The following is a 19,356-nucleotide window of genomic DNA, read 5'->3' as shown; positions in this document are numbered from 1 at the left end:
ATTGTAGGCACGTGTTATTGTGCTAATTTGTTGGCTGTTACCATGCAACAGGTACACTGGTTAAACCTCCCAGTCTAATATATGTATTGAATTTTCACAGGGTAACACAATCAAGAAGGAGCATGATACTAATATGTACCCCATTTTTTCCCACTTATCCCAAACACAGGACACATTCTCCACACATGCAATAAAATAATAAAGAATGAAGTTAGTTAATACATTTAAAACTGGAAGTGTGCGACCGACTCTGTAAAATGTCAGTATAGTGCACATGACTATCAGTAAAGGTGAAGTATGCAACAGCACAAGAACAGACTGTAAAATAAAATACTGCGAGAGGCCTCAGGCTGCACTGAGAGGTAAAGCATCACTGTGCAGAAATCAGCTCAGTGTGGCACCGAAGCTTTACTACATCAACACTGTGTCACTTCTCTCCTCACTTCACACAGTCCCCCCCCCCCCCCGCCCTGTTGATAACTCTCCGCTTTGATGTGAAATATCGCCACAGAGCGACACATGTGGCAGGACTTCAGTGCCGCTCGCCTCTGAGGCTGTGCTACTTTTCACAGAGTGGGCCGGACCACAGAACTGTTAACCGCGTAGCACATTCCTTCCAGTCATGATGAAGTGTATCCCCTCTCTCTCTCTCTCTCTCTGCAGCTCTCTCCTGTTTGATCGTCGGCATGGCTACTGTAGTGACCACCATCACTGGGCTCTCCACCTCCGCCATCGCCACAAACGGATTCGTACGAGGAGGTAAACGCTGCGTTCGTCGGTAGAAGCGGAACACAGAATGAAGCGGCCACATTGTAGCATTCTGGCCCGTGTCGACATGGAGCCTTTTTTAAAACACCAGCGTGTTTTTGAAATTGTTTCCAATGAGTGGATGCCATCATAGATTGGGCCTCCAGATTAGGTGCACCCCAGTGTCCTTTTTCAGAGCGCTCCGCCGATGACGTCACTGCAGAAACTGCATGAAAAGCTGTGTGTGTCCGATGGAAACTATCATAACAAACACTGCAAAGCCTGTTTGTTGGAGCAGCTCGGCCAGAAGGACACCGGGTGTTGCCCATAGTGGAAAATGATAGTGTTTCTATGGTATCACTGTCATTGAAATAATATAAAAGACTGCTGGGAGGGTGTTGTTTGTGTTGAAGCGCTGGTAGCAGGCGTTCCCCAGTTCCAGTGCCAGTACCTTTCTGCCTTCTGTGAGTCAGATGAGAAGAGGATTAATCAATGAGTGTCCTTACTGCTCCCCTTGATGTTGAAGTGGTGGCTCTCACTGAATCAGCTCACATTTACTTGGCTCTGAGACAGAAAGGAGTGTATATTCTTTAACCCCCCCCCCCCACCTTGATTGGCATCTCTGCCTCGTTGACTTCGGTGCCTAATGATATGATTGGCTGGTTAATGACAGACCTTTGTGAGCCATTCATTTGCTAACGGTGGCAGTGTTAACCCTGGGGAAGTGTTAAAGGTGATCCACTAAGCACACAGCTCCTTGTTGACTCGCTGCGCACTGATTGGCTCCATCTGAAGCTTTCATCCTTGTCACATGCTCTCATTTTAGGTCCTAAATCATTCCAGCTACTGGGCTCACTTATCAACAGATTAATCTCCATGACGGCCGGGCACATTTCGACCATTTAATGTGGCAGGAAGCAGGATGTGTTTGGACCCTGTGTTGGAATTATTTGGAAATAAACGCTATGAATCACAGGGGCTCAATTAGTGTGTTTACGAGCATTTATTGAGTGTGCTTCAATCGGTTTATCCTCCCTCTTAAAGATGACGGCTGATAGCAGAATTACCCTTGTTGCCATGCAGACTAATCTACCAGGAATTTCAGCGTGCATGTATTTGATTGGCCAACACGGCGCCGTGCTGAAAGTTACTTTCAACTGAATCCACTTTCAGTCAGATAAGAAATGAAACAAATGTCAAAGCAGAGATTATTGGAAGTTGCTTTAGCAGTGTTAACATTTTGTAAAAGTGAGTCACTTTTACTGTTAAAAGTCTGCCAAATTAGGGTCCAAATAACGCCTTTTTCTGGCAGAAAGGTGCTGGCAGGGCTCTGTGGAGCGCCTCTTCCCAGCGTTTCTTCTGTCAATATGTATTAGATACGTTTGTTTATGTTCTACTCTTGATAATGTTCACATTATGCCTTGTTTACATGCTGCTGTGACCCAAAAACATCCAATTTGGGATAATTCAAGTAAATCTAATCTAAAAATCTAGTCTCATTTTTGTGGGAAGGATGCTCCACTTACGGAGACAAAAGTACAACGCCCAGCTGGAGCAACGTTTAGGGTCTGCCGGTCAATCATCTATTGCAAATTATCTTGTTGGTATTTCTTTTGGTAGTTTCCATCTGAAAAACATGGGGAAAAACAAGCATCTGATTACCATTAAAGTCAGGAAGCTCAGAAAAAAGATGCTGGCCTGACGGCATGTCCTCTGTTCTCATTGGATCAATTGAAAACACGTCATGTGTCATCCTACTGTATGATACACAATACAGTTTACAACGATCCAATAAAATAACAAGATATCTGTGCTATAAGTTTAATTCAAAGTCTTCCCAGGACATGCACTAACTTCTGTCATTTTCCTTCTGTGCAGGCGGAGCGTATTACTTGATTTCCAGGAGTCTGGGCCCGGAGTTCGGAGGCTCCATCGGTTTGATCTTTGCCTTCGCCAACGCAGTGGCTGTAGCCATGTATGTGGTGGGCTTTGCTGAAACCGTTGTGGAGCTGCTTGCTGTAAGTCTCTACGTGCTCCCAGTTACTCTCGTCTTGCTCCCACTTTGACTCTCTGTGGGGGGGTATACCTGACCTTTCCCAAGACCTGCAGACGGACAGCTTGCTGCAGGGAGAAGGGGAGGCAATGCGACACCCTTTGAGCCAAGTGAACTGATACATCACTGTTTATTGGCCCTCCTTCTATCCAGCCATCCATTATTATCCTTTAGGGCTGCGGGGGGGCTGCTGGCACTGATCCCGTTGCCTTCACAGCAGCTCAGTACAGTAACACACAGAGGGAATCCTATACCAACAAGACCAACATTGAAACAGTCTTTATTTGATGAAGCCTTGTGTTTTATTCACACTGTTTGAGAACTTCAGGCATTAGGTTATACTCTTTATCAGCTCCATGTTTTGTCTCGCAGGGCGTAGATGCTCTCATGACGGATGAAGTCAACGACGTCCGCATCATCGGCACCATCACAGTGATCCTTCTCCTGGGCATCTCTGTGGCCGGCATGGAATGGGAGGCCAAGGTAGGAACAAAACCCCATCCCTGGTACACTATCTTAAACATTGCTTAAGATTGGTCCTGGTAACCTGATTTGGCTCTAAAATGTCCAAAACCTGGGACTGATAAAAAGCCCTCACTATAGCAACTAAATGACTGGTTTTGAGCCATTTGAAATCAAAATAAAGCACTGTTTAGGTGTAAGAGCAGACGCATCAGAATCCCTTAAATCCGAATGATTCACAATGTTCCCTGAAGCCAGACTTACCATGATTGATTCACGTTAGATCAGCTGTGACTCATGTTTTGGTTTATTTTTCCCTCCCTTAAGGCCCAGATATTCTTGCTCATTGTCCTTATCGCGGCCATCATCAACTACTTCATCGGAACATTCATCCCCATCAAGTCCAAGGAAGCTGTGGGCTACTTTGGATACGACGGTATGACTACACTCGTAAAATGAAATCAACAGAGCTAATCTAACTTCCTGTGTTGGCACTGAAGGCTCTGAATCTGTCCGTCATTATCAGGTGACATCATGTGGGAGAACATGGGTCCTGACTTCCGAGGCGAGACCTTCTTCTCCGTGTTCGCCATCTTCTTCCCGGCAGCCACTGGCATTCTAGCCGGGGCCAACATCTCAGGAGACCTCGCTGTAAGTCTTCCGTAGTTTGGAGACTGAGATCATGCTGTCAAACAGAGCAAACTTAAAGCCCTTTATTGGTTGGATTACATGTTTGTTTATATCGATAGCCTTTGTTGTGTTTCTGTTGCAGGACCCGCAGCTGGCCATCCCCAGAGGAACCCTCCTGGCCATATTGATCACAGGGATAGTGTACCTGGGCGTTGCTGTCTCAACAGGTGCAGTGCTTTATATCTTCATAATTTACCTACTTTTATATTGTTTACTTAAGGGTTTTATTATTGGTTTAACATTTCCTTTGGGGTTTGTCTGTTAGTGTGTACCCTTAATTATAATTATGAAGGGTTTATTACTATCATCCGTTTTACGTTTCATTGTCCACACGTTTGCTTTTATTTCATAAGGTTTTATATCATTGCATTAATTGATTGTCTAGTGTCTTATTTTATTTGATCTTTCCTGTTATAAGGTTATATATGCTGGAGGAAAAGTGCAATATAAATACAGCATTATTATTATTGTTGTTGTTGTTGTTATATGTGATATAGTGTGTAACTGTGAAAATCGGGACACTGTTTTTACATTAGTGACGGTTTCTAACAGAGGTTTCGCTGCGATTCTCCCCAGGCTCCTGCATTGTGAGAGACGCCAGTGGCAATGTGAACGACACGGTCAGTGCGCAGTTCATGGCAAACTGCACGGACGCTTCCTGCAAGTTCGGCTATGATTTCTCTTCGTGTAGGAGCAACGCTGGCAGCTGCAAGTTCGGACTCCAAAATAACTTCCAGGTATAAAGCCGCTCGGTCGGGAGACGAGGTCTGAAGATCATTTTGGAGAGAGAGAGGTCGTTAGATTGCTGTTTGTCGGGTTCAAAATGTCTAATTTACCTTTCAGGTGATGAGCATAGTTTCTGGTTTCGCGCCGATCATCACTGCTGGAATCTTCTCGGCCACTCTGTCCTCCGCTCTGGCCTCGTTAGTCAGCGCTCCCAAAGTGTTCCAGGTAAGATCGGCTAATGAATTACACTCGCAACCCTCGAGATTCAAAGGCTTTATTGTCATTTAGATACACAGGAAGCTGTAGTAGATGCAGGAGTCTATATAATGTAAAATGTAAACACCGTATCGTGAAGCGAAATACTGTTTAGAGCAATTTACCTATAGAGCTGCTGAACTGTACATGTTGTAGCTTTTAAGCAACTGTTTGTGTTGTATTTCCACAGGCTTTGTGTAAGGACAACATCTACCCCGGCCTGGGCATGTTCGCCAAAGGCTACGGCAAGAACAACGAGCCCCTGCGAGGATACATCCTGACCTTCGTCATCGCTCTGGCCTTCATCCTCATCGGTACGGCTGCACACACTACTCAGGAAGTCATTACTCTAGGAGTTACCGATAAAAACGACTTAATATCAACTTTAAAATGTAGGGGTAGCAGGAGTCAATTGTGATGTATGAAGAATAAATGGTTTCCTGATCGAAGGGCCAATTAAGATCTTATTGGGCTCTACAAATAACATTTAATTGATTGAATGAGGATATTTTAACGCCAATTACCTTCAGAGATTCCAAAAACAAGGGAATAATTAGTGGTGGTTTGAATTGACTTGAATCCAATTAGTACCTTTTTGTTTTGCTCTTGCTAACTATGAGAAAAAGGACTGGAAATGTGATTTTGACTCATTTTAATTTGTGTTCTTCTTGCAGCTCAGCTGAACGTAATTGCCCCCATCATCTCCAACTTCTTCTTGGCTTCCTACGCCTTGATCAACTTCTCCGTGTTCCACGCTTCACTGGCTAACTCCCCAGGTAAGATCAAAAAGAAGAGAAATGTGCTTCGTCCAGAGTTGGGATCATTAGAGATGGTTAATAACCAGTCATAAGGCCTTCAACGATGATTGGAAATGATGGGTTTCAAAAGGAATTACATGTCTAATGCCTTTTAGAGCTTAGAGCCAGTCTATGACAGATCATAAGCCAGATCCTGCTCCAGCCAGGGAAAGCTAGCAGTGCACTGCAGCACAGGAACATTTCAAAACGTTGTCCCGTGGCCAAATGTGGAATTATCCCTGGTAATGAAATGTCAGAACAAAAAAAAGCACTTATAAAATATACAGTTCATAATCTGAGAGTTTTGTTTACAATTAGCCAGAGAGTTATGGTGGTGGATGAAGTTTAGTTAATGAATACCAAGATTGTTTGTTTAAAAGATGAGACTACTCACTGTTCTCTCCAGTGTAACCTTTAAGGGTGATCAAACTTGTCCAAATCAAAGTTAAAGTAGAAAAACTAATGAAAATGTTTGTAAAAAAAGTAGATTTCTGTCAGAATTAGAGGTTAACCACTACCAATTAGTCCTTACTTCTGTTACTATAATTATAGCGATGATTCATTGTTATTTAATATTGAAAATGCCATGAAATCCCAGTGCAGAGATCAGCTGTTTATGATTCCCACATGCTCCAAACATTACATCACTATATTGTTGCTTTGAAATATACTACTTACTATTCCCGCCAACAAATGACTCATTTAATTTGATGCTCTGAGTCTTGGTTTAGAGTTGTATTGGAGCAGCAAGCATTTTCAATGAAGAGCTGTATAGTATCATCCTCCACAGCTGCATAGAAATACCTGAACGGATCAGCTGTCCTTTCACAGGTGCAGTGTGCAAAACATCTGTGCTGAATGTACTTAAAGTTCCAGAACAGAATTGCCCTTTCATGGCAACAATCTATGCAGGTTTTGCAGATATTTCTCCTTGTTTTGTGGCTGGAGTTCAACCTGTATGGATCAACTCTAACCATGAACACTTGTTTCCAGAAGGAGTGTCTTTTGAACAGCAAAGAGTAAAGAACCAAACATAAGGTCAGCCGGCTTCTGGAAACCGCTTAAGGATTATTTAAATTTCCATAGCTCATGTGACGAAAGGTCAAACTGAACCTTTGTCTCGTTAATGAGATCTGAGAAACCCGGGACAGCTCTATCATTGTGAATGCACCATCTTTCAGCTGTGATAAATGTAATGGATCTGAGTCTGGACATGTGATATATGTAGCTGGTGCAACAAAAGGTGTAAAAGTTTCACACTGACGGTGAAACCCAGACTCCCGCATGGTGGAAACATTTCCTTTGATCTGACACTGAGAATGTCTTTCTGAAATGCATACCCAGGAGTGGATCTCTCTGTATATTGAGTTGTTTGCTTTTTCCCCCCACAATACCAAAGCTCTAGCAGAACTCCAGGTACAGATTCTCTATCTGCTTCTATCTCCTCCAGCCAGGTCTTAAAATCACACGGACTTAAATGGTACACGGCTAAATTAGAGGCGAGCGGTGACACACTCATTACTGCCTCTGCAAACACAAACTCTTCCTCCAATTCGCTGTTCTCTCCCCTCTCACAGGGCAGAGAGGGTGTACCCTTTATGTCCTGTGCTTTGATTTAGCCTCTTGTCATTGTGTAACTGCACACAGTATCCCATCACTAAAAATCCTACTAGTCTAGTGTCTGTGGAAGCCAGTGGACACACACGGTGTCTCCTAGCTGGTGTAACCTTCAGGCTGCTAACTCCCGTTTGTTAACCTCAGTCTTTATCCATCATTTAACAGCAACATGACCTCTCCTAAGACCATGTGATAATATCTCCTCTCCACAATGTGTGCTCATTTTAAACGACAGGTCTTAATTTGGTTAAGGAGTCCTTGACTTTTACTCAACCTTAACAAGAAGTGCATTTTCTCTCTTTGCCATTATTATTAATATTGCAAACATTATGAAGCAGTACGTGACGAGCTCTCCTTGGTGCAACCTCCTGACCTGTGTTCCTCGGTGCTGCAGGGTGGCGTCCCAGCTTCAAATACTACAACATGTGGGTGTCTCTGGCCGGAGCCATCCTGTGCTGCGTGGTGATGTTCGTCATCAACTGGTGGGCGGCTCTGCTCACCAACGTCATCGTGCTGGGCCTGTTCATCTACGTCAGCTACAAGAAGCCAGGTCAGCTACATTTCCTGTTTAACGAATAATCCATGCAGTTTTCTCATGGAGTAACTAGAAAACTATTGTGTGTTTTTGACCACAGCTAATATGACATTTACCAGACTTCTTTCTGCAGATTGATATGGCTAACCATTTTAGATCAGAGCCTTCTTAGCAATGGTCTGCTCTACCTAGCAACAGTTAGCTATATCTAGATATCTACAAATGTTTCCTGTTTCTATCTTAAAGTGAAAACTAGTAAACAAAGTGTGACTGAACACATACCGCTGCTACACACATCCGTGCACCTCTGCAAACACAAAGCAGCTCTGAACACACACCTGTGTGCACACTCAGTTTGACACGCAGCTACACACACACACGAGGCCTTCCCTTGCCCGAAACGCCACATGGGTCAGCGCTCTCTGTAAACACGCTGTGTGTTTCTGCCTGCATGCGTCCATCTCTCCAGATGTGAACTGGGGCTCCTCCACCCAGGCGCTGACCTACCACCAGGCCCTCACACACACTCTGCACCTCAGCGGAGTGGAGGACCACGTCAAGAACTTCAGGTACAGAACACAACGAAGCACCCACCATTAGCTAGGCTGTATCTTTAGAAGAGAATAACTATTTCACCATAAACGGCAAATCCTAGTCATCTGTTAGCATGCTAAAGCTAGGCTATAGCCTCATGATTCAGGGCTGATGCATTACATCTGTTTACTTTACATTTCATTTGGCCGAAGCTTTTATTCACAGTAACTTGCAGTTCATTCCACCACGAAAAAACAAACATAATAAAACAAGAGTCCTTTTAGATGCATCGCTTCAAATAAGCAAAACCATGATATTATTTATGGTTAATATCCTCAGAATATAAGTAAAACACTCATTGAGTAGCTTTGAAAGATGTTATTTGTGCTGATTCATGATCTTGTAACACACCTAGAGCAGGTACTGTTACCTTACTATTATTATTTCTGGATCAAGCGTTGGGACCTATCAGAGATTATGTTGCCATGGCAGCAGAGCGAGCAGAGATTAGAGTCTCTAGTTGCTTCTTCGGGAGGACTCTGTGTTCCTCTTAGCTCCCTCTTGCCTCCTCTCAGCGCCTCCTTTAAATCCCACGGTGCTTAACATATTTGCTTTGATGTGCGCCACTCTGCTCCGTATCTGTCCTGAGCTAGAGACCGGAGGTCACCGTGAAGATCAGGACAAAGAGGGGCGGCTCTTCTGAAAGCTAGTCATGCTGTACAGTAAATGTCCCAATGACATAGAGATGTGTACAGTAGAGATGCTGACCTGTGTGTTTGTGTGTGTGTGCAGACCCCAGTGTTTGGTGATGACGGGATACCCCAACTCTCGACCCGCCCTCCTGGATCTGGTCTACAGCTTCACCAAGAACGTGGGCCTGATGATCTGCGGTCACATCCGCACGGTGAGGAGGAACCCTTTGGTTGGGCTTTAGTTGATGCTAACTAAACAGAAATGAACTTCATGTAGCGACAAAACTCCCATTGAACAATCGCTTAGAGGCCAAGGTAGCCTCATCGCTTAGAGCGTTTCAAGTGAAAGAGTCCTGTAGTTAAGGTGTAGCTTAACGATGTTTAACGACTCAAATTACCAACCAATAACTCAAAGAGGACCGCAGAAAAAAGTGCCAGCTGTCGATACAGAGTTCAAATTAAATACAAATCTAGAATAAAAACAATATTGGAAATAATGAAGCATTTTGGCTCCTGCACTATTAAAGATAAAGCTATGTTTCCAATGTACATCCATCAAATGTACTTCAGGGGTGTTACAGGTGAAGTCACATTCTGGACCCTTGCAGAGCGTCTATATGATAAGCATACTTATTTAAAACAGTAAATGAAAATTGAGAGAAAAACCCAAGAAGCTTGATTTGAAATCTGCACATTAAACTGTAGACATGCACTCAGTGAAGTGACAGTGATTTCTCCAGTGAATATATCTTTTATGATATCTTAGTTAACCAACAGAGTCCGATCTAACATAAGATAGCATTTAACTGACGCCATAAACCATAAAGATTCAGACTAAGGAGAACAAGAACACTGCTGACATATTTACTTAACACAAGTGCTGCTGCATGGAGTCAAGTAGTAAATGTAGCCTGCTAATGCTAATGGATGACTCATAATTCCACTTCCTTTTATTCTTTATCTTAAAAGCGTCCTTTTATAAAGGAGCTGTTCATTCTAACCCGTTATTAAACTGACTCCCCACATGGCACACCTCCCACAGTATGTTTGCCTGAGATACGGTAGAAGGTTAGTTTCTATCTGAATATGCCACGGTAAACAAAACTGCTTTTCATTTCTAGTCATTTCCCATTAGTTCATGTTAATTTCACCTTGAGTATTCCCACAATGCTGCACTGTAGGCTAAGCACCACGGTGGGGCCCCTGGAATCGGGTTACAGCAGTAAATCCATCACTTGTTGAACATGTAAAGTCCTCACCCTTACACTCAGTGAGTTCTAGTAAGTGTCAGGTAACATGTGAAGCACAGTTGCAATCCTAGAAGTCACATTAACTCTGAGCTAGTTGAAAATCTGTTTACCAAGAAAGGTTTTCACTCCTTTTCATAAGAGATCCAGTTATTACGGAGACGAGAAAGGCTGTAGATCTCTCAGAAATCTTCAAGATGATCTCGTTACGTTTTGTGTTCTGCCTGTGAGTTTTTCAATTCCCGAAAAACAGAGACCCTCACATAAATAAAACCACCAAATGCAACCTAAAAACAACGAGCAGAGGAAGAAAGTTGACTACTATAATCTCCAATCAAGCCTCATTCAACATGCTCAGCTTTCAGTCAGTCTTACACTTATTGATCTCCGGAGTAGTGGATTAAAAACAACAATACAGTGTCAATAGTTTGGCTGACTTTCCTTTTTAAAACAAACATGCTTTTGAATGATTGATTATTAGTAAGTAAAGTAAAAATCTGCCAAAATTGACTCCTTGAGCTGTGGCGAGGCTAATTTCAAAGTAAGGAGGATCAGCTACTCATCATGCTTTTTGTTCTTGAGGAACTTCATTCTTTATTTATCTGAAGATCATTTTCCTGTTAACGGCTGTGGGATGTCTTACCTGAGCTTTGACAGAGGAGTGAGCGCATCAGCGGGCCTCGGTGGACACAGTTGATGCGCTTGTTCCACTCGGTGTAAAAAGCCTCTTACAAATCCCATGCCTGCCACACCTGCTCCACAATGGAAGGGCCGTTTAGATTGTATGAATGCCGGCTCTGTGCGGTGAAGCCGCTCTGTGTTTCTGATCTGTTAAGCAGTGTAAACAGTCTCAGCTAATGGCATTCCTGTCTGAAAGGCAGCTTCGTGTCTTCAGAAATAAACAGAATACTTGACGAGGAGATTCCAATCTTTCAGAGATGACTAACCTGTGAGATATACACGTACAGGATTGTTTCTGAGGGATGAGTAACATTTTCTGTGTGTCCACAGGGCTACAGGAGGCCCAACTTCAAAGACCTGGCCAACGATCAGGCGCGGTACCAGCGCTGGCTCCTGAAGAACGAGACCAAGGCCTTCTACACGCCAGTGTTTGCAGAGGACATGAGGCAGGGCACTCAGTACCTGCTGCAGGTAGGACAGAGATCCAGCCAATCAGTGACGTGCAAACAGCTGCATCACAGCAGCTTAATTTGCAACATAAAACAAGGACAGATATTAACACACAATACAACGAAACAGACATTGAAACATTTCTATCACTGTAAAAACAACTAAGTTCAAGACCCTCTACGTTCATTCGACCTGGGATTTAACTCTGTGTTTAATTTGAGGATTGCTTCAGTCTAACTTTATTAAATCGTGGGACCCTGTAATTCCGATTTGAAGGTAGCTAAACGCTATTCAGGACGTGGTTTGCGCATAAAAATGTACTATTCACTATGTCAGACGCTATAAACTTAATTGAATTTGGCCTTTTATGTCCTTAAACCGTCTTAAATGATCCTTAAATCAAAGTAATATATTATTCCTATAACCCAGCATCACATTCAGGCTTTCATTCGGCTCCAAATAACCAGTTAAATGGTTTCAGGAATGACCAATTGGGGAAAATGTGTGAGTCTCAATAAATGTGCCAGTTGAGGGATCATGTCACATGACTCCTTGGAGTGAAGCCAGCCTTGGAGTGCACGAAGGATTGAGTTTGATTTCTTCCCCCTCTCCTCCTCAGGCTGCGGGTCTGGGCCGCCTGAAGCCCAACATGCTGGTGATGGGCTTCAAGAACGACTGGAGGGATGGAGACATGATGAACGTGGAGACCTACATCAGCATGATCCAGTAGGTGGAACCTGCAGAGAGGGAACACCATTAACATGCACACAAACCTCTATTAACACACTACAGGAGAGGGAAGACCCCAAGAAGCAGAATAGGGCCTCTTTAAATGACAAGCTCTCAACTACGGCCCCTTGAGTGAGGGTCCGGGGCTCTGTTAGTATCGTCCCTTTGACCTTAGTACCGCTGAAGCTGTGTGACCAGTGAAGCCTGTTTCCCAGCTGGCCCCTGCAGCAGTCATGTGAGCGTGTGAGTGCAGCAGTAACTGATTGTAACATCCAGGGATTACTGCATTAGAGCTGAAGGTCAGGGATGCTTCATTAAAATCACGCTAATCTTCCAGCTATGTGCCCTCTGCCTCCGCAGAGACACAGAGCACACACACCTCCAGCTCTCCCTGTGAACCTGCTGTCCTATCTGTCCTCCTGTTGAACTGTCCATCACTCTGTGTCTGTTTTGTTCGAACCACTGCTGATTTGTAATGTTTTTATTTCTCCTCTCCAGTGATGCCTTTGACTTCCAGTTTGGTGCTGTTATTCTGCGCCTGAAGGAGGGGCTGGATGTGTCACATATCCAAGGACAAGGTAACAAACGCACACAACGCAGTCAAGGAAGGGTTCAGATCTATAGGAAGTGTGCATTATTGGCTTGTACCCATTGTGTGAATGCCCCAAATCAACGGAAAGGAAACAAAATCTCTGGAGTAACCCTCCTTTCAGCGCTTACCTCCATTTTTCTCTGATCTAATTAGTGTTGTTTTGAACTCTCCCTCACTTGTTCTAATTCCCACCATCCTCTCCATCTGTTCGCTACTTCCCCTTCCTCCCAGATGACCTGCTGTCCTCGGCGGAGAAGTCCTCGGGGATGAAGGATGTGATCGTGTCCATCGACACCAGCAAGGACTCTGACGCAGACTCATCCAAACCGTCCTCCAAAGCCACCAGCCTGCAGAACAGCCCCGCCCTGCAGAAAGGTAGCAAAGCTTTGACCGAGTTAGATTAATATATTTGCATATTGAGTGGTAACTAAGTAGTACAATTCTGAGGCATTAAACCGTCATACCCTTTACAAGCAGCTGACAAAACATGGGAAGTTAAAAATAGTAATGAAATGATAATAGTGATTCTGACGGCACAAATATACAAACTAGGACTGTGGGGAGGAAGGCTTCCCCCCCAGCGAATACGTTTAACACAGTTCTGTGAGATCCCTCTTAATCCATCAATGGCTGCCTTTGTTGTCCCTCTACACACACACACACACACACACACACACACACACACACACACACACACACACAGGAAGTGGCCTCAGTGACCCATGACTCCAGTGGTCCCACAGGATGTATTAGTGCCACCCACTCAACTTTTGAGCAAGCAAACAAATACAGTGTTCCCAGATCCCCCCCGACCCCCAGTCCTCAGTCCTCGTACAGTCTGGCGTCATGAAGCTCCCTAGAGTATTTCGTGATGATATTCATTGTTTTTATTTAAGCTTGTTGTCTTGTTGTGGGAGGAGCTGTGTGGACGCGGGACAGAATGAAATCATTACATTAATGTTTAAAGAACAGGTAACTAAATGTCACCCAAATCTATTTACCAGATTCAAACTTGAGGTCTATTCCCCAGAACATCTCAGAGATAGTTTTCTGTTCAGCTCCTGCTTCAATTTCCCATTTACATAAACTCAACAGAGTCTGGTGGAGCTGAGAAAGCTAAGGAGTTGTAGTGCAGGAATATGAATGCATGTGTGTGCAGTAGTAATGTGTAACTGAGGGGCCACACACACTGTTGGTTTGGTGTAGTCGAGGTGAATGCTTTGATTTGGGTAATCCTCTTAGTACCAGCCTGAGCCGTCATTAACACACTGTGTGCACATTTCATTCCACTCTGAATCACACTCCTCGCGCTCTGTGAGAATTTCATCTCGATCCAGGCGTAGGGCCAGGATAGAGGAACAGGTTTGAGATAATACAAGTGGGTTAAGTCCCCCTGGCATGTCTAGTGGTGCAGGAATCAGTCCTGAACCTCTGAAATGAGTCAGCGCTTCAAGTCACCTCGTCTCAAAGAAATAAGGTCTGTGGTTCACACACTGATCGTCATCACGGCCAACATTAGCCTCCTTTAGCTTAGCGGTGGAGACGTGAAGTCATGTGACCGTGCTGTAGTTCCTTAACATTATCTTCTTACTACTTGCCATTGCTTTTACGTTACCTGCAATATTCCAATGCTTTTGGGTCGAGGGAGCTCTGGTTATGCTGACTTCTGGTCTACCTACAATAAGAAGTGGTCACTGCACATCTCACATAAGAACACAAACGGCCCGTGGAAGTGTGAGCCTGAGCTGTTTCAGAAATCTTGAGTCAGCATAAGGCTCACAGATAGCTGCTCCCCTCAGTGTCATTATACATTATTGAATAACCGTACATGTCCTGCTGCAACTTCCTCTTGGGTGGTGAGTTGACGGCACATCGAATCCACATTGCACCTTAACTCAGAGTTCTTCCCTCTTCTTGTTTTGTCTCACAGATGAAGAGGACGACGGCAAAGCTCCGACTCAGCCCCTGTTGAAAAAAGGCAGGATACCCACTTTACTGTGTTGCCTCTTTTAATCCTTCTCTCTCTGCTCTCTCTCTCGTCCTATCGCCTCGCTCTGTTTGGACGTCCTGCTGTATTAACACGCCGTCCTGTCCCCCCGCTGTCTCTGTCTCTGTCTCGTCTTTCCGGCCCGCTAGCTTCTCGGCTGTGGGGACTAACGTTTTGCCTTCTCTCCTCTTCCTCCTGCTCTCTTTAACAGTCTCCAGCTTGTAGCTCTGAAGCTGTGTGTGATCGTGCCTTTAACTCACTCCAAGTCTTAAATGTTGTGTGTGTGTGCGCCAACATTTCACTTTCCTCCTCTGGTCTTCAGTGTGTCTCGCTGCTGCTGCTTCTTCTCTCTGAGGTGACGGCTGTGTGGCAGGATGACAGCTCTCTTATTCCTGGTGTTTCCCCTGTGTTCATTTAGCCCAGATCAATCATTCACCCATCAGATATGTAGACTTTAAAGTAAAACAAGTTTACAAATTCAAACCTACATCAACTTCAAGGCAGCTATGGTCTGTTCATCTCGTATAATCATGAATTAAATGTGTGGTTGTGCTGCATTTCCCTCAGTAATACAATAGCTTTAGCTTGGAAGAAACAAATGAGGATGTTCTCTTGAGTTAAAAGCAGTCCCTGACCGGATGCATTATCAGCATACATTGCAGCCCTAAAATAGACCTGGAGACACGGCTGCAGATATTAGATGTTATCCTATAGTACCAGTGCCAGGCTGAAAGGTGGGAAATAAATCTGCACGATAAAATGCTTCTGAAAATGCTTTCTTCTTCAGAATCATCCTGCAGATTTATAAAACCCTAAGAGACAGTCTTCTCACGTTGATGCATCATGTGCTCCATCTAACTCTGGAATAATCTATAATAGAAACGTACAGAGGAAACACTGACGCTGTAGCGCTCTACGGTGTTTAAGTGCTTACAATGACTCTCTCTTTTCAAACACAATGCTACTGAAGAGCTCACATCCTGTCCTTATGTGACTGATCCTAACCCGGGATGCTTTCTGACTCTCCAACCTGACTTCCCCTCTCAGGACTCCTCACTAACAGTCTAACAGTAGAAGTAACCCCTGCTGTGTCGTGTGTGTTCTGCAGACAAGAGGAGCCCGACCATGCCGCTGAATGTGTCCGACCAGAGGCTGCTCGAGGCCAGCCAACAGTTCCAGCAGAAGCAGGGGAAGGGCACGGTGGACGTGTGGTGGCTGTTTGACGATGGCGGTGAGTCTCGGTTATCCATCATACCCATCTGCTCCACTATAAGTGTTATAACATCGATTTTAGCAGAGGGAGTGATGACAGGGAAATGAAAACAGGCCCCCCAGCTGTGAGAGAGACCCATCAGTGATGAGACGATCAGTGGAGCTGACGGGCCCGTATGCTCTTTATTGGGCAGAGTGATTTCGGATGCCCAGCGGGGGGTAGAGAGTCGTGATGGGTGTTGTGACACAGCTTCACACTCACACTCTGCTGAGGGCTGAACTGTTGGTGTTTGGATGACGAACAGGTGATGATGTGTGTGTGTGTGATGTCTCCAGGTCTGACCCTGCTGATCCCCTACCTGCTGACCAACAAGAAGAGGTGGAAGGACTGCAAGATCCGCGTCTTCATCGGAGGAAAGATCAACAGGATCGACCACGACCGCCGAGCGTAAGAAACCAGGATTGACTCGTAGATTTATATTATAAACAACCCTTTTTATTTCGAGTTATTATTACTTTCACCCTCTGATTGTTGAAGAAAATAGATCTGCTCTGACAAATACCACTGCAACCTGCTTTCCCTTCAGCACCTCGCCCTCGCTCTGCTCACACAGTCGTACTACATGTTGACATGCTCCCTATAAGATCCTGATTCAAGACGTGCAACATGTCTAACATGCATCCTGAATCCCTGACTGACTGAGATCACTTATGGCCCTAATGTACAGATCAAAACACACGTGGTTGTTGATCACAGAACCGTTTTCACTTTCTCTGGAAGTCCAGAGAAGGGCAGAAGCCAAATCACCTTAACCCCCGGCATCTTTAAGTTAAAGTTCATCATGAAACTGGCAGGACAACTTATTTAAAAGGGAAATGATGGAAGTGAGAGGCAAGAACACACCCTTGAAAGCATAAACCATAATTTAAATGACTACCAGCTCTAACGTGTGCACAGGAAGTAAAGCATCTAAATGTGAGCTGATCTTTGGTCGACAACACATGTGTTGACCAAATTCTGTTAACAAACTCAGTGTGCAATGTTCCGAGCCGGAGTGGAAAGTGGTGGAAAGCACTTAAGAAAGGCTGTAAATAGACGATGAGCCAGCTGTGAGGAGCTGAGGCTCAGCGTGTGAACTTCCTGTCTGTGAGAGGGTTTTTCTCACATAATCTGATTTCTCTTTATGATTATTATTTCTGCTGATGTAAAGGCATGCAGAGTGGACAAACACTTTAACTCTAATTCTGTTTTTTGCTAATCATTCATTTGAAAGCTTTATAGAAATAGCTTTCTTTCCTACTGTGACACAACAATATCTAGCTCTTGTTTATGTACAGAGTTTAAGTGGTTAGCTTAGTTTAGCATAAACACTGGCAGTGGCTCAGTCAGTAGGGGCTTGGACTGGGAATCGTAGGGTCGCCAGTTCCAGTTTGGAAAGTGGACTGCTACTTTGAGAGGTCCCAGGTCACCTCTAGGCCCTGCTGTGGTGCCCTTGATCAAGGCACCGGACACCTCCAATCCCCCCTCCCCATTGCTCCCCGAGCGATGCACAATAGCTGCCCTCTGCTCCTAGTACTAGGATGGGTTAAATGCAGAGGACACATTTCACTGTGTGTGCTCTGCTGTGTGTGACAATAAAGAGGGTTTCATCCTCCGATTCTAATAAGAGGGAAACAATGAGCCTGGCGAGTTAAGATCTTAAACGTTCCTTAATTGCTAAAGCTAACCTAACATGCACTCTGTTTACTTAACTTTAAAAGAAACAAAAATATAAAAAGCACAATTTTCAGGATTTAAGGGTGAGTGGACCTATTGTTTGACAGTGTATCCATCCGCCCAGTACTCCAGAAACAATGTACCCTCATTACAAAGACAATACAGTCCATTAAAAAGCTCACATTCTTATTTCAGATGTCAGTGAGCTTCAGGGGGGCTCCCCCCCTCCCCCGAAATAAGCCTATTTTCACAAAACTGAGCTATTTGTTAAATAATGTACTTACAGTAGCATCTAAACAAACATAAACCCTTTACGACAGAATCAGTTTCAAGCCCTCCCGTCTCTCATTGTCCCCCACAGCTGCATCCTTTCTCTTCTGCTGGATTAAATTGGTGCTACTGCCCAGCCTTTCATCTCTGTGAGAGTGCACTTTGTGTGTCTACTGTAGAACTACACTTATATCTACACACAATCATATCTGACCATCTACAATGGGCGAGTAGATTGCAGTGTATAGTTTTGTAAAGAAGATTTACCTCTATAGATCTCACTTAAATACCCAAATCATGTTTTATAAAACAGAGTTTGCATTAATCTCTGTTTGCTCTGATTTGTCCCTCACCAACTCCTCAGAGATATTTCTCTTTAGCTCTGAGACTGAAGCAGGCTGTCAAAGCAATGCAATGAGCCACAACAGGTTTAGGAAGGAGTAACGTATTGCTTCGTCCTATTGCACGTGTTGTATTGGGTTTGTTACATGAACAACGTCTCGCTTTAAGCCTTGAGATTTCAGACGTCGCAGCTAAAGGAAATGCCACTCATACCCAGCATGCCTCTGTACTCTCTGTAAAGCTGTCCCACCTGCCTCCTCCTGCCTGCAGGGTGACTCAGAGCGTGCATCTGCAGGATCTCTCCTAAAGCTCGCTGTGTTTTTCCTCTCTGCAGGATGGCCACGCTGCTGAGCAAGTTCAGGATAGACTTCTCCGATATCACCGTGCTGGGAGACATCAACACCAAGCCCAAGAAGGAGCAGTAAGTCCTCAGCTCTCTTCAAACACTTCTCTCATACCATCGATTAGTCACCATGCAGGCCGAGATGAACACGTTTCACAGGTTTCAACAGATGGACGTGCATCACCTAAACGCCCGTCATCACGCTCCACTCGATGTAAAGTGTAGGGTTTGCATATCTTTGTCACGTTTGCAAGGTGGAAACATGGAAGATTTAAAGGATGAACACGGGAGACTTTACTATAACCAATAGCAATGATTTCTAACACTTAAAAGGACCAGTTTTTCAAGCTGCACACTTGGTGATAGATGGACGAGGGCCCCCCCATGTGACTGTGTGGAAACATAGCATCAGCAGAGGCTCATAATGGACTTCAGTTTGCTTTGAACAGACAAGAAGATCATTTATAAATGAGTTGGTGACGAATGAAAAAGATTACTACTTTAGCCAGCTGTCATCACACATGGGGTTCACTACTTGTCCCTGGATTGGGTCTTCTTTTGGTTCCATTGGGGTTGTCTGGCTTGCAGAAAAGCACAATAAACAGAAACATGCTAACGATATACAGGCTTACAGACTAAAAGTGCTACGTGTTAGCATGCACGAGGAAGAAATGCTAG

The 19,356-nt window shown here is 44.3% G+C and overlaps 1 protein-coding gene across 1 annotated transcript in view; it reads left to right on the top strand.

Annotated features, from left to right (window-relative positions):
- The window catches only part of slc12a2 (solute carrier family 12 member 2), a 41,627-nt gene that overhangs the window by 17,236 nt on the left and 5,035 nt on the right, over window positions 1-19,356 (top strand). The window contains exons 4-24 of the mRNA XM_063888991.1: window positions 664-759; window positions 2,626-2,765; window positions 3,173-3,283; window positions 3,590-3,698; window positions 3,789-3,913; window positions 4,035-4,119; window positions 4,529-4,689; window positions 4,796-4,903; window positions 5,124-5,247; window positions 5,608-5,709; window positions 7,742-7,897; window positions 8,352-8,451; window positions 9,209-9,320; window positions 11,367-11,507; window positions 12,106-12,212; window positions 12,714-12,793; window positions 13,039-13,182; window positions 14,738-14,785; window positions 15,903-16,025; window positions 16,343-16,454; window positions 18,670-18,756. Coding sequence (XP_063745061.1) covers window positions 664-759; window positions 2,626-2,765; window positions 3,173-3,283; window positions 3,590-3,698; window positions 3,789-3,913; window positions 4,035-4,119; window positions 4,529-4,689; window positions 4,796-4,903; window positions 5,124-5,247; window positions 5,608-5,709; window positions 7,742-7,897; window positions 8,352-8,451; window positions 9,209-9,320; window positions 11,367-11,507; window positions 12,106-12,212; window positions 12,714-12,793; window positions 13,039-13,182; window positions 14,738-14,785; window positions 15,903-16,025; window positions 16,343-16,454; window positions 18,670-18,756 — 2,371 coding nt within the window. The remainder of the gene's footprint in view (window positions 1-663; window positions 760-2,625; window positions 2,766-3,172; window positions 3,284-3,589; window positions 3,699-3,788; window positions 3,914-4,034; window positions 4,120-4,528; window positions 4,690-4,795; window positions 4,904-5,123; window positions 5,248-5,607; window positions 5,710-7,741; window positions 7,898-8,351; window positions 8,452-9,208; window positions 9,321-11,366; window positions 11,508-12,105; window positions 12,213-12,713; window positions 12,794-13,038; window positions 13,183-14,737; window positions 14,786-15,902; window positions 16,026-16,342; window positions 16,455-18,669; window positions 18,757-19,356) is intronic.

This window comes from Eleginops maclovinus, chromosome 8 (assembly GCF_036324505.1).
Source record: "Eleginops maclovinus isolate JMC-PN-2008 ecotype Puerto Natales chromosome 8, JC_Emac_rtc_rv5, whole genome shotgun sequence".
Taxonomy (NCBI): Eukaryota; Metazoa; Chordata; class Actinopteri; order Perciformes; family Eleginopidae; genus Eleginops; species Eleginops maclovinus.
Note: the sequence above shows the minus strand (reverse complement) of the source record. Positions and strands in the feature narration are given on the sequence as shown.